Below are 17,492 nucleotides of genomic sequence, written 5' to 3' on the forward strand. Positions count from 1 at the left end.
AGAATATTTGGCTTTTTATTCCCTGGGGGCTGGCCCGCTCCAGTGCATGAAAATGGGTTCCTGTTAGCCCGGCATCAATGTGCTTACGTCGTGCACCAGTTATTACAGCCTGCGGCTTGCTTACCGCTGTACACTCCTCATTCCTTACGATTAGGTGCTGCTGCAAAGGCTGCACACTGGGGGCCTGTCAGTAGACAGGATTGTGAATACGGGTCATTGGAAGTCTGACGCTGACAAGGGTTATATCAGGAAGTGTCACAATGATGTCTGTGCTGATGCTTGTCTGTTATTTCCTTTTTTCATAGGAGCAGCTGTGCACATTTGAGCCACAGCATTGTACACTAGGCTGGCAAGCATGTTGACGAGTTTGGACTGGGGCGCCATCTCAGTCTTCCTGCCCATGTGAACATATACTGGATGTCCAGATGGGGAATGCTTTGGGAGGAGATCCTTCCTTTGGTGCGGTTGAGTGTGACCTCTGCAGGTCCTCCCGCAATGGTGGTGGTACAGCTGGGCGAGAATGTTTGCTGTCTTCCTCCAGCATAAGTTTGCATTCCTGCATGCAAGAGGGCTTGGATTGAGTTGATGGCAGCTCTCCCTGGACTCAAAATAATTTAAGGCATTGGTTCAAGGTGGTCTGGAGGGGGGGTTGGAGCACCTGTCCCCTCCAATGCGCAAAGATGTTCCATTAAGAGAATCCAAGGATTCGCCATGCTTTTGTCGACCCCTTTTGAGGGGTAAGGCCATGCAAGAGTCCCTGGGAGCATTTGGGGTGAGCTTGAGTCTGATCCTGGTTGCGATTGCCTTGGGATTCATTGCTCCCCCACAATGTTTGCTGGTACTGACGATATGGTGGGGCCCAGTCGTCAGTGCTGCCCTGCTGAGGTCAGGTGCAGCTAGTCGGGAACCAATGCCTAGACAAACGTACCACCAAGAAGGCCGGAAAGCATGTTAATAAGGCAGTGGAAATAAAATACAGGTCGTTGAAATCGAATGCATTCAAAGATTATGTTCGTTAACATTATTGGTGTCTTACAATTTTTGCTTGTTTTATCTTATTTATCAGGTTTAGCGGTGACCCGTGTTTGGATTGTGGGGCACAGTATCGTCCATTGGGCTGGCGTCGCAGCACGGCAATCTGGATTGGGTCCAGATTTCGGCTTTCCTCCACATATTCGCTTGTCTTGGCTGTCCAGACGTGGGATGCGCTGGTCGGAGTTCCTGCCAAGTATCCGGAGGCAGTTGCTCTTGGAGGGGCCGCCACCTGCTATTGTGGTGCAGCTTGGTGAGAACGACCTGGTGCCCATGGACTGTTTGTCACTACGTGCTGCAATTTTGGGTGACCTGGAGACGCTGCGTGCAATGGTGCCGACAGCAAAAAATTTTTGGTCAAAGCTTTTGCAACGCTGCGTTTGGAAGGGCAGTCGTTGCCCGGCTGCCACTGAAAGGGCCAGAAAACGCATCAATTCTGCTGTGGTCAAAAAAGTTTTGGAGCTGGGTGGCGATGCAATTTCCCACCCTGAGATTCTTTTTGAGAGGCCATCCTTTTTCCGAGCTGATGGCATGCACCTTTCCGCTTCAGGGAATGAGGCTTGGATTGGTGCGGTGGTGACCAAGCTGAGGTCTTGGTTGGGGCTGTGAGTGGTTTGGCGGTGAGCTGAGGGCTCCATGGCGGTTAGGCATTGGTTAAATTGGTGCTTGGAGGGGTAAGTGCCTACCCCTCCAAATGATGCGAATGGGAATTCCGTTAAAGGAAATCCAGGGGCTTGCCATTCTTTCGTCCTTGTCCCCGGAGTCGGACTTGGGCCGTGCAAGCCCCACAGGAACATGAGGGTGAGAAGTAATGGTCTGGTGCCCAGCTTTATTTCTCACCCAATACTTGTTTCCCACGCTGGCTTCCGCTGGTGTCCGGAAGGCCAGCTCTGTCCCTGAGGGCAAGGACAGATAGTCATAACCAATGCCTAAGCAACCACTCACATTTTTGTATTTGAATAAAGTTGTGGCCAAAATTATGCCAAAAACCTTAAACAAAAATTGATGTGTGAAGTGTGAATTATTGGGGGGCTACTGTGACTCAACACGCAAAGCGTGTTCTCCCTAGCAGAGAGCACGTGTTGCGGTTGGGAACAGGCCACCCTCCAGTGACTAGGCAAATTTAGTTGAATCCCGACCATTTAAATGGTTAAACTGGGTTGCTGGGGTGTTTTGATTGTTGCCAATTCGGAGGAGGGGTCAGAGTCTATATATACAGGGGCCAGACGTTGGCACGGCCTCTTGGCCGTTTTGCATCGGATCACCCGCCCTCCCTCCCTTGTTTAAGGGGGGTATTGAAGGATTGCTTGACCTTGCTATGCCTGTCATGGGGTCGTTCGCCTTGGTGCGAGGGCCTGGTAGGAATTTTGCCATCTGGCTGATTGGCTGGTGCCATTTGGTTTTTGCCTACTGCGTAGCAAATCGTCACAACTTGTAAGGTTGGCGGTTAGGCATTGGTTAAATTGGTGCTTGGAGGGGTAAGTGCCTACCCCTCCAAATGATGCGAATGGGAATTCCGTTAAAGGAAATCCAGGGGCTTGCCATTCTTTCGTCCTTGTCCCCGGAGTCGGACTTGGGCCGTGCAAGCCCCACAGGAACATGAGGGTGAGAAGTAATGGTCTGGTGCCCAGCTTTATTTCTCACCCAATACTTGTTTCCCACGCTGGCTTCCGCTGGTGTCCGGAAGGCCAGCTCTGTCCCTGAGGGCAAGGACAGATAGTCATAACCAATGCCTAAGCAACCACTCACATTTTTGTATTTGAATAAAGTTGTGGCCAAAATTATGCCAAAAACCTTAAACAAAAATTGATGTGTGAAGTGTGAATTATTGGGGGGCTACTGTGACTCAACACGCAAATTATTATTTACTAGATCTTCTGAACATTAGGCTGTTGCCTGGATATGTTGTAAGAGCACATTCATTACATGATGTTTGGGCTAATAAGCCTAGTGCTATTTCTGTATTTTAAACACCTTCTCCCACTACCCCTGGTCACATACATTTTCACCAAATCGAGTTCCTTAATATCAGGTGGGGGGAACGGTTGTCCCTTCAGATGTTGTACTACAACTCCCATCAGCCTCAGCAAGCATGGCCACTAGCCAGGGATGGCAGGAATTGTAGTTCAGCAACATCCAGACAACCAAAAGGTCCCCACCCCTGCTTTATATACATGTACGAATCTGCTCATATATATAGGTGGAATAGAGAACTCACCTGGTTTGCAGTGGAGTCATCTGTATATGAGGAAATTATCACAAACGTACCTACTAATAGTTCAGTAATCTTTGGGGAAATGTCACAGTAAAAGTGCTCCCAAAATAGGCTGCTTTTCACGCTTTTACCTTGAATGTATCCAGGAGCAGGCTCTTGAACCCGCTGAATAATCCTTTCGTCCTTCCCCCAAGTGGTGGCATGGCACTCCACATTAAATCAAGGAAGAGTGGATACATTTTACAGTTGTCTATAGCGGCCTTTGTGCGAAAGGGATGCATTAATATTATTTTACACATGAATGGATTTAGCCATGGAGGTCAAATAAAATGGCATAGTCATAGCAGCTCAGTGGCAGAACTTGGAGCAGAATTCAAGCGTCCCATTTTCGGAACTGAGCCCCGTTCCTTCGTTAGTCCAGTGCTTATTGACGCTTATTGACAGCGTCAGGCAGCTATTTCCTTTTTGTCCACAAGGCCAGTGGCACATTATACTGCACCTCATAAAGCTTTTCTCCATTTGTCCATGTGACATTTATAGCCCTATAGCGGCTTTTCTTTTTAAGGATTTAATTGGAGTATGTAAGCAGAAGTTTGTAAACTCAAGGTGACCTGTATTCTTCACCCTAATATTACCACTCACTTTTAGACCAGTTTTAATTCTTAGGTAGGATGACCTGGATGCCAAAAAACATGTTCACGGGCCAGTTAAAAGCACTGCAGTTTGTGAACCTTACTCTTCAGTTTGTAATTGATGTTATTTCAACTAGCAGAATATTTCAGAGTATTTCTGCAAACTTGACTCAAGAGCCCCATTTTTTGCAAGAGGTTGTGCAGAATAGCTTCCTAATAGAAACTGTTTTTTTTGTCTTTTTGATTGCATTGCTATTGATTGCATTGCTACCTCGGGTTACATACGCTTCAGGTTACAGACACCGCTAACCCAGAAATAGTACCTCTGGTTAAGAACTTTGCTTCAGGATAAGAACAGAAATCGCACGGCAGTGGCACAGTGGCAGCGGGAGGCCCCATTAGATAAAGTGGCACCTCAGGTTAAGAATAGTTTCAGGTTAAAAAGGGACCTCCAGAATGAATTAAGTTCTTAACCTGAGGTACCACTGTAGATTCCTTGGGTTTGTTTGTTTTTTAGTCTGGAAGCCTTTACAAGATCAATAAAAATATGCACATCCTTAAATCAAACAAATCTTGGCAAAATTTCAAAACTCTTAAATTGTGCCATACTTGCAAATGGTCTTTATAATGTGCTCTGAAAGCTATGGGGTTTTTTTGAAAATTGCAAACCCGTACTCCTAAACAAATTGAGGAGAAGAATAATTTCTCAATGGGTTATGCTAATACATCGAGAGAGTTAGGTTAGAATTTTGGACCCGTGGTAGAGCGCTGAATTGCAGAGGTAACCCATACGCACCCTGTCACATTGAAATGCACTGACTCATTAATGTGCTGACCCATTGTCGCGTAGAACTTGCATGCCAGTGGCACATCCGTCCTGGCCACAGATTGCTAATGCTACAGGCAAATGGGCCAGTGCATATTTATGAGGCATATGTGGAGCATTTACACAGGTAAACACTTTACGCCTTGCTTGCATAAATTATAAATTGAGCTTCAGGCAGGGCCTGTACAACCCACAATGGGATCCCCACCCATCTGTCCATGAAGTGAACTGGTTGACCTTCACCCAGGCACTGTATCGCCCTAACCTACTTCACAGGGCTGTTGTGAGGATAAAAAACAGAGGATGTATTGTATTTGCCACCTGAGAGAAAATATTGATTTTTTTTTAAAATAAAGGAAATAGCATTTGTTACAGCAATTGAAAAGTGTGGTTGGATTAATGATTAATGCTGAATCACTCTTTAAAACTTAGACATATTGCTTAATCTCCCTGTGCTGCTTTCTGTCATACATTGGAGATTATGATGCCCTTAAGGATATTCAAGTCTGGAATACAAGGTATTGCATAACTTGAGAGTTGCTAGGGGACTTTACGCTGCAATGGAAGCGTACCTTGTTTTTCAAGTGTTCTTTAAATTATCTGCTCAGGATATGATGTCATCTGATCACACGAGACTGTGCAATCTGGCTCCTATTAGGTCAATTAGTTAAACAGCAATCCCTTGGGGATAATCTTAGATGTTATGGGAAGTAGTAAGGATATTTTTAGGTTCATGGGATCTAAAGCTAAAAAGGGTCGCCACACATATGTAGAAAACTCCAATAAACGAGAGCACTTTTGCTTGTAGTTATATTAGATTGCTTGAGATAACACATAGAGGAGGACATAAAGTAAATTAGGGCAATTTAAGGCTACAATCCTATATACGTTTACCTGAAAGTACGTTGTGATTTGGAGCCAAATTTATTCTTACATATATACACGGAAAGAACAGAAGGACCTCTTCAGTAAGCCTAACTCTCTTTCCATTCACATAGCAAAATGTTAGGATCCAAGCCAGTGGGACTGTGAGTAGACAAGTATAGGATTGCACTGTAAGAGACCCAAAAGTTGAGGTCATGGAGAAACAAAATCAAAAGAGAAATTAAATTGAATGTGGCAAGAAAGTTGGTTCCAGACAAAGCCATTAAACTTACATGGTTTGCATGGCCTGGCCAAATCAGTACCAGTCAGACTGGTACCAGCGTTTTAACACACTGCCTTATTACGTTTTTCCCAACTGTCTGTGTTGTCAACACAACTGTGTTTAAAGTTGTAGACAGGAAAACTGACTCAGTTCTGGAACCTCTTCTTTTGCCATTCCTTATTATCTTAATATCCATATGTTTGATATTACTCAGTTACTTAATTTGGGCTCCAATTGCTAGAAAGATCCGCTAAATATTATTACCACTTGATTATTATTAACATTATTGGGAAAACATACATAAAACCAATAATGTCAAACTTAGTTAGAAAAAAATGCTTCCCCAGTTCCCAGCACTGCATGTCTGAAACTGAGCCTTAAATATGGTATTGGTATGTTTCACAAAGTCTAAATTTATTTATTTTTTAAATAAATCAGTTCCAAGCTGTTAGGGGCAGGAAAGAGCCTTATGTTTGACTGTAGTACACTGATAATGAAATAACAATAATCATAATACTTTTATTATTTATATGCTAATCTGACTGGGTTGCCGCAACCACTCTGGGTGGCTCCCAACAAAATATTAAAAACACAATAAAACATCAAACTGTAAAAACTGCCCTACACAGGGCTGCCATTAGATGTCTTCTAAAAGTCATCTTTATTCCTTGATTGTTTATTCCTTGATGATGATAATAAATTTACTATCAAAGAGTATTAGTTAAACAGCAATCCCTTGGGGATAATCTTAGATGTTATGGGAAGTAGTAAGGATATTTTTAGGTTCATGGGATCTAAAGCTAAAAAGGGTCGCCACACATATGTAGAAAACTCCAATAAACGAGAGCACTTTTGCTTGTAGTTATATTAGATTGATAAATTTACTATCAAAGAAAGCTTTGACATTCAAATTATTGACAATGGCTTATATTGTCAGAACGGTTGTTCAATTATCAGTGGCTGACATCTAATCAGAGTCTGAGATCTAGTTAAAATATGGCTTCTCCTAGCTTTATAGGCATCATTTTTAGAAACTGCTTGGGAAATTTCCCAGAGAAGAAAATATATGTGTCTCCAGGAAATGGGTTTGAGTTAGCAGGTGGGGTTTATGCCTTGGGAGACAGCACTGAATCAGTGTTTCAGAATATGGTAGTAGGACAATGCAGTCTTTGGTGTGATGAGGAAGGCACATGAATGGAAGCCCTGACCATTTGTGGTCTTTTAAAATATTTTGGCACACTTTGCATAAGGATTTCATTCTTGATGGCTTGGCCCAACTCCAGTGTGGAGTTGCGGTTTCAATTAGATTAGAAGATTTTACTTGCTACAGAAATATTCCTGTGCAGCGTTAAATGCACTGCTCTGTGCTCAGTTGAAACAATTATGAGGATATCGCCAATGTAATGATAAACGTCACTCATCACGATCCAATATACGTTAACCTAGAATACCAAATACATGCCTTAGAGCAGGATATAATTAACAGTTCTAAACCTATTTGACAGTTGGGCTCAGCAACTGGGTGCCAGATCCGTCCTGCTGATGGGTGCCATCTGGTCCCCCAGTCACCATTCCAGAGACAAAACTGGGATGGTTAGGAGTAGCATTTGTTGCAATAAGACTTAGAAGCAGACAGAGAGGGGGATTTGGCTTTGACCTCCTTATCAAAGTAACCTGTTGGGAAAACCAGTTGCAGACCAGGGATCCAACACGCTGCTAGATGCACCTTAGTGCTAGCCACATAGCCAATTATGCAACTTGAAAAGAGGAAGTTACCAGTCATCTTTGTATATTAGCGGGCGCATCTAATAGACTGAGAATTCCTTGTGTGAGCAGTAAGAACTTTCAGAGTACAGTGGTACCTCGGGTTACAGACGCTTTAGGTTACAGACTCCGCTAACCCAGAAATAGTACCTCAGGTTAAGAACTTTGCTTCAGGATGAGAACAGAAATCGTGTGCCAGTGGCGTGGTGGCAGCGGGAGGCCCCATTAGCTAAAGTGGTACCTCAGGTTAAGAACAGTTTCAGGTTAAGAACAGACCTCTGGAACGAATTAAGTTCTTAACCAGAGGTACCACTGTAGACTTTTAAAGTAATACTTACTGTTATGCATTACCTGGGTAAGGTAATAATAATAATAATAATAATAATAATACTCAACCCATCTGGCTGGGTTTCCCCAGCCACTCTGGGCAGCTCCCAACAGAAAATTAAAAGCACAATAAAACTTCAAACATTAAAAACTCCCCTAAAAATCTCAAGGGCTCCAACCCTGGCAAGAGTGATGACCCTCGTTAAGATACCCTGCCCTAGATGCTGATAAATCTAAACAGTTTCTTATAATGGCCCCAGGAAGTTTCCTGCTAATTTTGCTATGTAGCCTAGTTGACTTCTTGAATATGGAGCTGTAGCTGGATTAAGAACATTGACCGCCCAGCTGTTGATCTGGGCAAATCTCAGAGCATAATATACCTATGATAACTACACTCCCAGTTAAGTTTCCAAGTACCATTCAAAGTGCTGTTTGTTTCTCTCTAAAGCCATAAACTTTCAGCGTCCGCTATGTCTCAGAAAGCAGACCTCAACCGTGCGAGGCCACCTTGCTTATTCAGATTATCTAGGGGTTATTCAAGCCCCTCCCACAATCTAGTGCATTTGGCTGGGCCTATCATGCTACACTGTTACATCCACTAGGGCAAATGCAACTATATCCCTCAAAGGACAAACTGTGATTGGAGCACGCTTGGAGATTGTGTAGGAAAGGCCTTGCAGAAGCTCTCTAGTCTAAAAAGGATCTCAGTTCCAAGAATCCTCATCAAAAGTCATACATTTGCATACCAGTTAATAAATAACCCAGAAGATTGATGCACTGGTGATATTTGGAACTGGCTCTATCATCACAAAAGTAATAGCAGAAAAAAGAATCCAATGAAAAATTCATACAAAAATAAATGTATATGATCTGTCAAATCTGCATGGAGTTAAAAAAACAGCAGCATTAATTAGTCTAGAAGAATATGAGGTGCAAAATCTGCCTTAACCCATAAAGGGATTAATTCTTACTTACTTGCATGAGCATACTTTAATATCCATTTGGTTCTTTAAATATTTAAACTTTTAAAGTATATTATGTGGCTGAATTCATTATTGTTTGTTAAACGCTTCCAGTTTCTTATATAAAATACGTTAAAGTGCAAATAGGTGTTTAATATAGCCTTAAAATTAAAATTTGGCTATTAAATAGCACATTAACCAATTAATCGCATTCAGATTTTGCTAAATTGCATTTTCTATCCATCATAATAAAATAAAGCATGCTTTAAGGACATACTAACCCTGTCTTGGCCATCTCAGTTGGTAAGTTTGCCAGTTTATTATTAGCTTTTATCATTGTCCTTACGTATTCATTTAAGTCTGTTTAAATTAATGGATATATGAATTTTTAGCTTTGATTTTACACTGGTGAAGTGGCAATATGCTTTGGCACATGATGTTTGTCTTTTTTGGTTTGGGTTTTTAAAAAATATTATTTTAGGCTATATATGAGTGCAATTTCTAATTTTTATTAGAACTGAGCAAATGCTTCACACCTTCAGGGCTTTTCCTGAGTATCGCCATTTTCCTCAAATGTTTTTCTTTCCCTTTAATTTCCTGAACTGACTATAGTTTCTCTTTGCTTGTTTTTTTTTTTTGTTTTTTTTTTGTTCTGTCCAGAGGAAAAATATGGGGGGGGCATGTAATTGTATTTGGGGGTTTTTAAAACCTGTTTAATGAGCAGAACACCTTGACTTCTTCACATTCCTCCTGACCTATGCCCTGCAGTGATCATTGACCACTAGCCCACAGGGCATATGTATGTAGTCTCTGCATACTTCTAAGAGAGTCAGATTTTTAAACTCACATTCTTGTACAAATCAGTAACAAGAGTCTAAGGAGCGGGGAATTTTAAGCTTTTCATATTTTTCTTGCTGGCTCTTTGCCATTCCTGGAATGGCCCCATCTTCACCTCTGGATGCCATGCAATTGTTCAGAAAGCCACTAAGAATTGACAAGGAAGAGACTAGGAAATTGCCTTCTAATGTTGAAATCATGCAAAGTGCTAGACAGCCAGAGGCTTCTTCTCCACTATGAAATACTTTTCCCCTAGCGTCTGTAAAACACCTTTTAAAAAATGGTTTTCAGATTCCTATTTGGATTGGCCAAAGAAGCTGTGGTAATTCTGTGGTAATGCCCAGTGAGGCATCCACCAAATAAATTTCCTCATGGACACAGCAGGGGAGCAAAGAGTTAAATCCTCCTCTGTGTCTGCCATAATGCAGTGGTACCTCGGGTTAAGAACTTAATTCGTTCCGGAGGTCCGTTCTTAACCTGAAACTGTTCTTAACCTGAAGTACCACTTTAGCTAATGGGGCCTCCTGCTGCCGCCACGCGATATCTGTTCTCATCCTAAAGCAAAGTTCTTAACCCGAGGTACTATTTCTGGGTTAGTGGAGTCTGTAAGATGAAGCGTCTGTAACCTGAAGCATCTGTAACCCGAGGTACCGCTGTACCAACAAATTATCAGCACGCACACACACACATGCTGATGCTATTTGCATTTTTAAAAAACCTGTATATTAAATGCAAAAATACATCTAAACTCAAGTTTAGTTTGGCCCTTATCAGGAATAAAAGTTCAGATTGCAGCTTCCAGATGGTTTGCTCATCTTTGTTCACATACAAACTAGTTTGTTTGAAACCAGAAGCAATGAAGTGATGGGGGGGGGCCGAGAGAAATCAATTTCCTCCTTCCCCTTCCTTGAACTGATTTTGCCTAGGAAGCTGGAAATATTTCAGTTCCTTTAAAAAGTATCATGTTATAGACAGGAATCTTTTTAAAAAAAACTTTTTAAGCTGGCAAAATAATTTTGTTTTTTAAGAAAGGGCTTACTGGAACTCCACCCTGTCGCGCCAGCTTTTTAACGGTACTGGCAGAGCCCATAAGCAGGTTTCCTGTATTGAGTGAGGTAGAATAAACATACCTTATTCCCAACTGCTATTTCAAAGACTTTGACAAATGCCAGAAACTAATTATTTTTGCTCAGTTCAGTCTTGATCACCACATTGCAGAGATGCTCTGAGTACAGTCTCAGTACAGATGCTGGTATATATGTATTGGCAATTTAAAGGGCCACCATTTATGGCCGGAATCTTCAAAACCTCAGGAGATGTGAGAGAACCAGAACATCACTTATCTGAGAGATAACAACCACAATCCAACAACGTTTAAAGCTTTAAGTGCATTTAATTCTGTGCTGGAGTTTGGCCAGCAAAATCCTCTCTGCAGCATGGATTTGGTACAGCTTCTGAATCAGTTTCTGGTTGGCAATAATTTTCTTCTGGTAATATGTTAAGACTAGAATTTCTAACTGGTTTCTTTTGAAAAGAAGCCATAAACCATAAGCCCCCATTTATCCAAACAAATGAAAGTGGTACACTTAAACAGCATTGGCATATCAGAGGATCATGTAAACACATTGATTGGCATTAGTCTTTTTGCTGTTTTTTAGATCCTGGGAGCTTCAACAGTAGAATATTTCTGTTCTCTCATAGTAGCAGCCACAGAAGAAGTGTCTATCTGCTAGCCTTTCCCCAATCCAAGAAAAGACGTATCTGAAATCTCTCTTTCCAGCTGATACTATGTTGATGATATGAATGACAGACCCAGTTACTAAGCCATTAAGTTCACCACATCATTCATCACACCCTTCACTTTGAAAAAACAAGGACTATGTGGTTTGACTTGATATTGATAGTTTAAATCATTATAAAAATATTTATTTCCTATAGTTATTTTTTTTAAAAAAGACATCAAAATTTCCTGGGACAAAGAAGTAAGTGTAGCTTTATTTGTTTATTTCTAAGTGATCATTTTGTTTTATGAGCACATTCCTTAGTTTCTCCTTCCACCTTCTATGGCATTGTGTGCTTCTGAATTAATCATCTGGAAATTAGCCCATTTTCACCTTGCCACAGTTGTGAGATCAGTGTGTGCATTAGGGGGGGAAAATTGGGGTATTAATGTAGGGAAAGGGAATCGGAATCAGTTTGATTTCTTCTTGTGGTGGGGACGAAGATGGGTAGTTTTCCCTGTGTTTTCCAACAAAATATATATTGTTGGCATGTGCTGCTGCTGTTTATTCTCTGCTTTCCAAATATGCAAATGACTTAGTCCGCTGGCTGGGCTTTCCCATTAGCTCACAATGATGTACAGTGCAGAGACACAGCAGACTGCATTATTTCCTTCTCCTCAGAATACCCAGGAAGTCCTTGCTGATGTCATTGTTGGCTTTCCTACTCACCAGCATGTGAAAAGAAGGCATGTGAGATCAGCGAGGGAAACAAATGCTACAGCCAAAAGTCGAAGGGCAGGAACATCATGATGAATAAACCAAGTATCCTAATATGTCTTTCTTTTGACAATTGTGTTGCTTCAAATTAGCACAACACTCATTTGGCCAGATGCGATTGCAGTTGTAGAATGATCTCATCAGCACAAACAAAATTTGCTGATAGCAAATGTTATCAGTGCCTACCAGATAACATGCCAAAAGGACACCTGAATTGCCATCTCTAGAAGATATAGCAGCATAGCTTTATATGTCATGACTGGAGTATGTTTCCAGAGAGCATGCGTAGATGCTCAGATCTGTAACAGAAACACTATCCAACCTTCTCTCAAACACATCTTTTCTCTATCCATTGTGGGCTGAATCCGACAATATGGAACCAATGACTCTCCTGCACATGAGGTGAGAAAAAGAGAGAGTACACACACATTACTTCTTCTGCCCCACCCCTGATGTTACCATCCTTCCATGTGAAGGCAACCTATCTAATCCACCATCCTTTTCCCAACTAGAGATGAGCCTGAGACCTTTGAAAAGCACACAAAGGGATGAGGGCAGCAACATTGCCTGTTTGTGCCCAGCATCTGGTATTCAGAAGTCCACTGAACTCACTTCGTAGTCTACACTCAGTTCCTATTATCTTGACCAAAGCTGGAAGTGCTTAAAACAATCTGCCCTGCTACAATTGTGCAATAGCAGTTTATGTACAGATCACTTGTTTTGCCCAATGCAGCATTACAGTCTTTTGAAAACTGAATGAAGGGGCTTTTATTTCTCATTGATCCTGACCATTGTTTCTTTCTGGCACATACAGGCAGCAGCCCGAGCGATAGTTTCTTAGAGCCCTTTTATTCTGCCTTTACCATTCTAGTGCTAACCTAACAGAACTAATTGGCTCAACCTTCACTGATAATGACCTCATTTTCATTGCATTGTATAATGCTAGAACTCATTTTGTCCAGTGTGGTGGTGTAAGTGTCGATGCTAAGTTGACATATGGTCTCTTCTGCCGCCAGAATCATTGGGCTAGAAGTGACCAGACAGTCTTCTATTTCAGCCTTTGTCTTGTGGAAAGATTCTGCAAACATCCTTGTGCAAAGCAGCTTATATATGTTATACCACATTTTGACACAAATCATATGGAGCAAATTATATTCCAGATGTTGAGGCAAATGCTGAGCATGAAACCAAACCCAGGATTGTATCCTACTAAGTTTTGCTCAGAGTATCAGTTCTGCTCAGAGTTGTATCCTACTAAGTTCTGCAAGGGACGTTTATGGGCACAAGTCTACTTTGCACAACATGCTTATCTCTACTTGTAACAGCCCGACTGCTAAACAAGTGATTTAGATAGGTGGGGACCTATTCTTTGTTATTTAAGAGACTTCAGAGGTCTCCAATCCAGGTACAGTTGCTAATTCTACGACTCTTAGGCATGTTGAGAGGCCCTACAAGATAGCAGAAGATGTGACTGACCACTTTGATTGGGTCGTGCTCAGTTCTGGAAGTTCACCGGGAATGAAGATGGGTTGGATTGATCTTACTTACTTCTCATAAGTCAGCACTGTGGCTTGCCTCAGAGGAAGTGGTACAGAGATGGAGCGGCACACACTTTTGACCATTCTTCCTCTTTCTTCTGTGTTGTTTTATTTATCCTGGTGCTTTCTAACAGGCATGTTTTCTCTTCTCTGTCTCTTTTTAGGTGTACTTTCTCTGCCTGCATACTTCAGTCCTTACAACGATGGCTCCATGTGCAGTAATGGAAGAGCTGATGCTTACGCCCAGCTAGAACTTAGAACTTTAGAACAGTCTCTCCTGGCAACTTGTGTTGGAAGCATCTCCGAACTGAGTGAGTTCCACCCACATATGATTGCTTGTTTTCAAAAAATATGGGACCCTTCCATATTGAACTTAGAGGAAATCTTGATGTTGGTTTTGCTATTCTTTTGCTTGGGCCCATGTTGTGCAAGGTATTGGTGTTTTGGAATATTACTCAGGAAAATTCAGATTCCCCCACTGGGTATTTTAAATATAATTTCCTATAGTGATCTTTATTTGCTTAATTGTTGTCCATGTACATTATGCTTTACAAATAAAGGCCTGAGAGCCCCCTTTCTCAGCAGGTTTGCAATCTTAGACACAGGAAGGAAACAGAGGAAGAAGAGGAAAGTGATGGAGGCAGAGATTATTGCAGTTACACATACCCTCAGGATCCCTTCCAACTCTATGATTCTATGAATGTACTGTAGATAACCTATTCACTGCAAGTCTATAACATCATCATCATTAATTTGCATGCCACATTTCCATAATCAAAAAGTTAAATTTAAGTAACCGTGAACAACAAGCTACATCACATTACAGTGGTACCTCGGGTTTACATATGCTTCAGCTTACATACACTTCAGGTTACAGACTCCGCTAACCTGTAAGTAGTACCTCAGGTTAAAAACTTTGCTTCAGGATTAGAACAGAAATTGTGCTCCGGCGGCGCAGCAGCAGCAGGAGGCCCCATTAGCTAAAGTGGTGCTTCAGGTTAAGAACAGTTTCAGGTTAAGAACGGACCTCCGGAACGAATTAAGTACTTAACCTGAGGTCCCACTGTAATGAAATTCAGCAATCCCCTGATCTAACAATAAAAATGCAATAACGTGATCTCCACAACTAAAATTGGACTCCACTAAAACACCTAAATAACCCTTCACCTTGGTGGTCTCGAGTCTAGGCATCATGAAATCTTGAAAGACTTTCAACAGAAAATTTGTCTCTGGCACCTACAACTGTAACAGCTTTGGCTAGCTTTAGGTGGTGCATGATGGGCACAGCTCTGATCTCACAAAGAAGGGAATGGCCAAGGGTCCCGGGAGGAATGAATGGTAGGCTGCCTGCCCACCCAGCATCTTCCACCTGAGGCAACTACTTCACTCTGTCTAATGGTGGGGCGGGGTCTGCAGGAAACTTTCAGATGGCAGAAGGTGTGGAAATGGAGGAGCAAGGGTGACGACTACAAATGTGTCAGTATATAAGAGCAGAAATATGAAGGAGGCATGGCTGTGGAGGGTTTTGAAGGCAAAGAGGAGAAACTTTGAAGTGAGAAAGGTGACAGTGTGGTCAGGAAGCCATTTCCTTGCCTAGAAGAAGAAGAAGTGTTTGGATTTGATATCCCGCTTTATCACTACCCAAAGGAGTCTCAAAGCGGCTAACATTCTCCTTTCCCTTCCTCCCCCACAACCAGTGGCGTAGCGTGGGTTGTCAGCACCCAGGGCAAGGTAAGTAATTTGCGCCCCCTAACCCGTGGATTTTAGTAGGGGCAGAGAGCTGCGAGCGCGAGCGCGCCCCCCCAGATGTTGCGACCGGTGCGACCAGCCCCCCCTGCACCCCCCACGCTACGCCACTGCCCACAACAAACGCTCTGTGAGGTGAGTGAGGCTGAGAGGCTCTCTCTCCAGCCTAGAGCTGGAGGCATTAAAAACTTTTTACCTCCAACCATTTCCCCCTCAACTGTGCAATAGCAGTTTATGTCTGCACTTGTTTTGGCTTTTGCAGCATTGCCCCTGTTGTAGTAAACATGGGGCTGTATACCTCTGGCAAAATTGGGCATCTCAAATTATCTATCTCTGAGCTACATACACTATGTGAGTTACAGATTGCTCACCCTGAATGCCTGATAAAACCCACTTTATATTTTTTTTACTACATTTATACCCTGCCTTTCCTCCATGGCATATGTGGTTCTCCCTCTCCTCATTTCCTCTTCACAACTCTACAGCTAGGCCTGAGGGGTTGTGACCGGAACAAGGCCACTCAGCGAGATTCATGGCTGCATGGGCATTTGAACCCTGGCCTCCCAAAACCTAGTCCAACACTCTAACCACTGCATCTTACTGGCTTCTTTTCTGAAGCTACCTGGAATTGTACAAAGAGGAGAGTTGTTAAGCACCTGGTGGGCTGTAGCATTTGGCTGGCATGTGACAACCAGCCTAAAAACTGTGAGTTTGATAATGCTGTGAGTCAGGCGATTATTTCACCTTCGGCTTGGGAATGCACAAATGCCAAAGAGCCAGTTCTCCAGTTGAGCAGCCAATTTTGCCTTCTAGTTTTTGGGGTTTTGTTTTTTTAAAAAAAGCTTCCTCTAACTTCAATGTTTTCTATTCTTTTTTTAAGCAGAGGAAAATCATGAAAACGTTTTTTCATGCTAGGTTTGGAAAGTCTGTTTATATTTTGATTAATGCAAACTACGTTTTGGAGCCTGTGCTGCTGAACAATGACCCTTTAAGTTGTGCTTTGCTGGCTTATTTCTTCCTGGAAAAACATTCTTCTTGGCATTCCTCCCCTCGTCCACCACCATGCAAACGCTGCTGTCAGAAGCCAGCACATACCTTATAGGTCTCACCATTTATTTCACAACCTGCCTTAATTTGAGGTTTCACCCCCCCCTTCTAAAAAAAAAAGGTTTTACATACCTCTGTATATTCTGTGACACAAGAGAGCACTTGTAGCAGAAGTCCATGATTGAATGCAGCTTCCTTTCCCTACTCTCTATTCGGCTGGCTCAGTGATTGTATTTAATGAATGGATCTCCTTATATATTTCCTTAGTAGCTTTATTTTTTTAAAAAAAAATGTGGTCAGAAGTTGCCAGTACAGCAAGGAGGGAATACTGGGTAAGGGATATGTGTATTATTCTGCACTGAAAATTTGAATTCCAGATGTACTTCTTGTATAAATTTGCAGCATTGCAGATTAGACCAACAGAAAATTCATATGATGTTAATGTGGCTACAATTTTTCAATTCTATTCAATATCCAACCTCAGGATTCAAGAATATTCAGCCTAATTGTGTGGGGTTTTTTACTCAGAAGTAAGTTCCACTGTGTTCAATTGGATTTACTTATGAGTAAATGTGCATAGGAATGCAGCCCTGCAGCCCAAGTCTTTTCGCATCTACTTAGAAGTACCATTGATGCCAATGCACATTATTCTCTAATAAAGAACAAGCCTCAGAAACGCCTTAAGCATCTTAGTGTTTATGACTGCGATCTGGTTTCCTTTCTTCATTGGTTGGAAAGACACCCTTAGGTGTCTTTTCGGGAATCAACTTGACTCGTTGCAATTTTCTACCCTTTACCAGCATTGTAATCATTAAAGAACAATGGAAGACTCTTTCCTGCTGTAGCTTCCCGAGAAATAAGAGGATTCCCAAAGAAAAATAGGAATTTGTAGCTTACCTGTGTACATATAAAATGTAGTAT

The 17,492-nt window shown here is 42.0% G+C and overlaps 1 protein-coding gene across 1 annotated transcript in view; it reads left to right on the plus strand.

The window, feature by feature from the left end:
• The window catches only part of ABTB2 (ankyrin repeat and BTB domain containing 2), a 159,480-nt gene that overhangs the window by 93,429 nt on the left and 48,559 nt on the right, over window positions 1-17,492 (plus strand). Inside the window, exon 2 of the mRNA XM_080983055.1 lies at window positions 13,943-14,089. Coding sequence (XP_080839181.1) covers window positions 13,943-14,089 — 147 coding nt within the window. The remainder of the gene's footprint in view (window positions 1-13,942; window positions 14,090-17,492) is intronic.

Source organism: Podarcis pityusensis (assembly GCF_964106645.2).
Source record: "Podarcis pityusensis genome assembly, chromosome: 1".
In the NCBI taxonomy this organism is placed as follows: Eukaryota; Metazoa; Chordata; class Lepidosauria; order Squamata; family Lacertidae; genus Podarcis; species Podarcis pityusensis.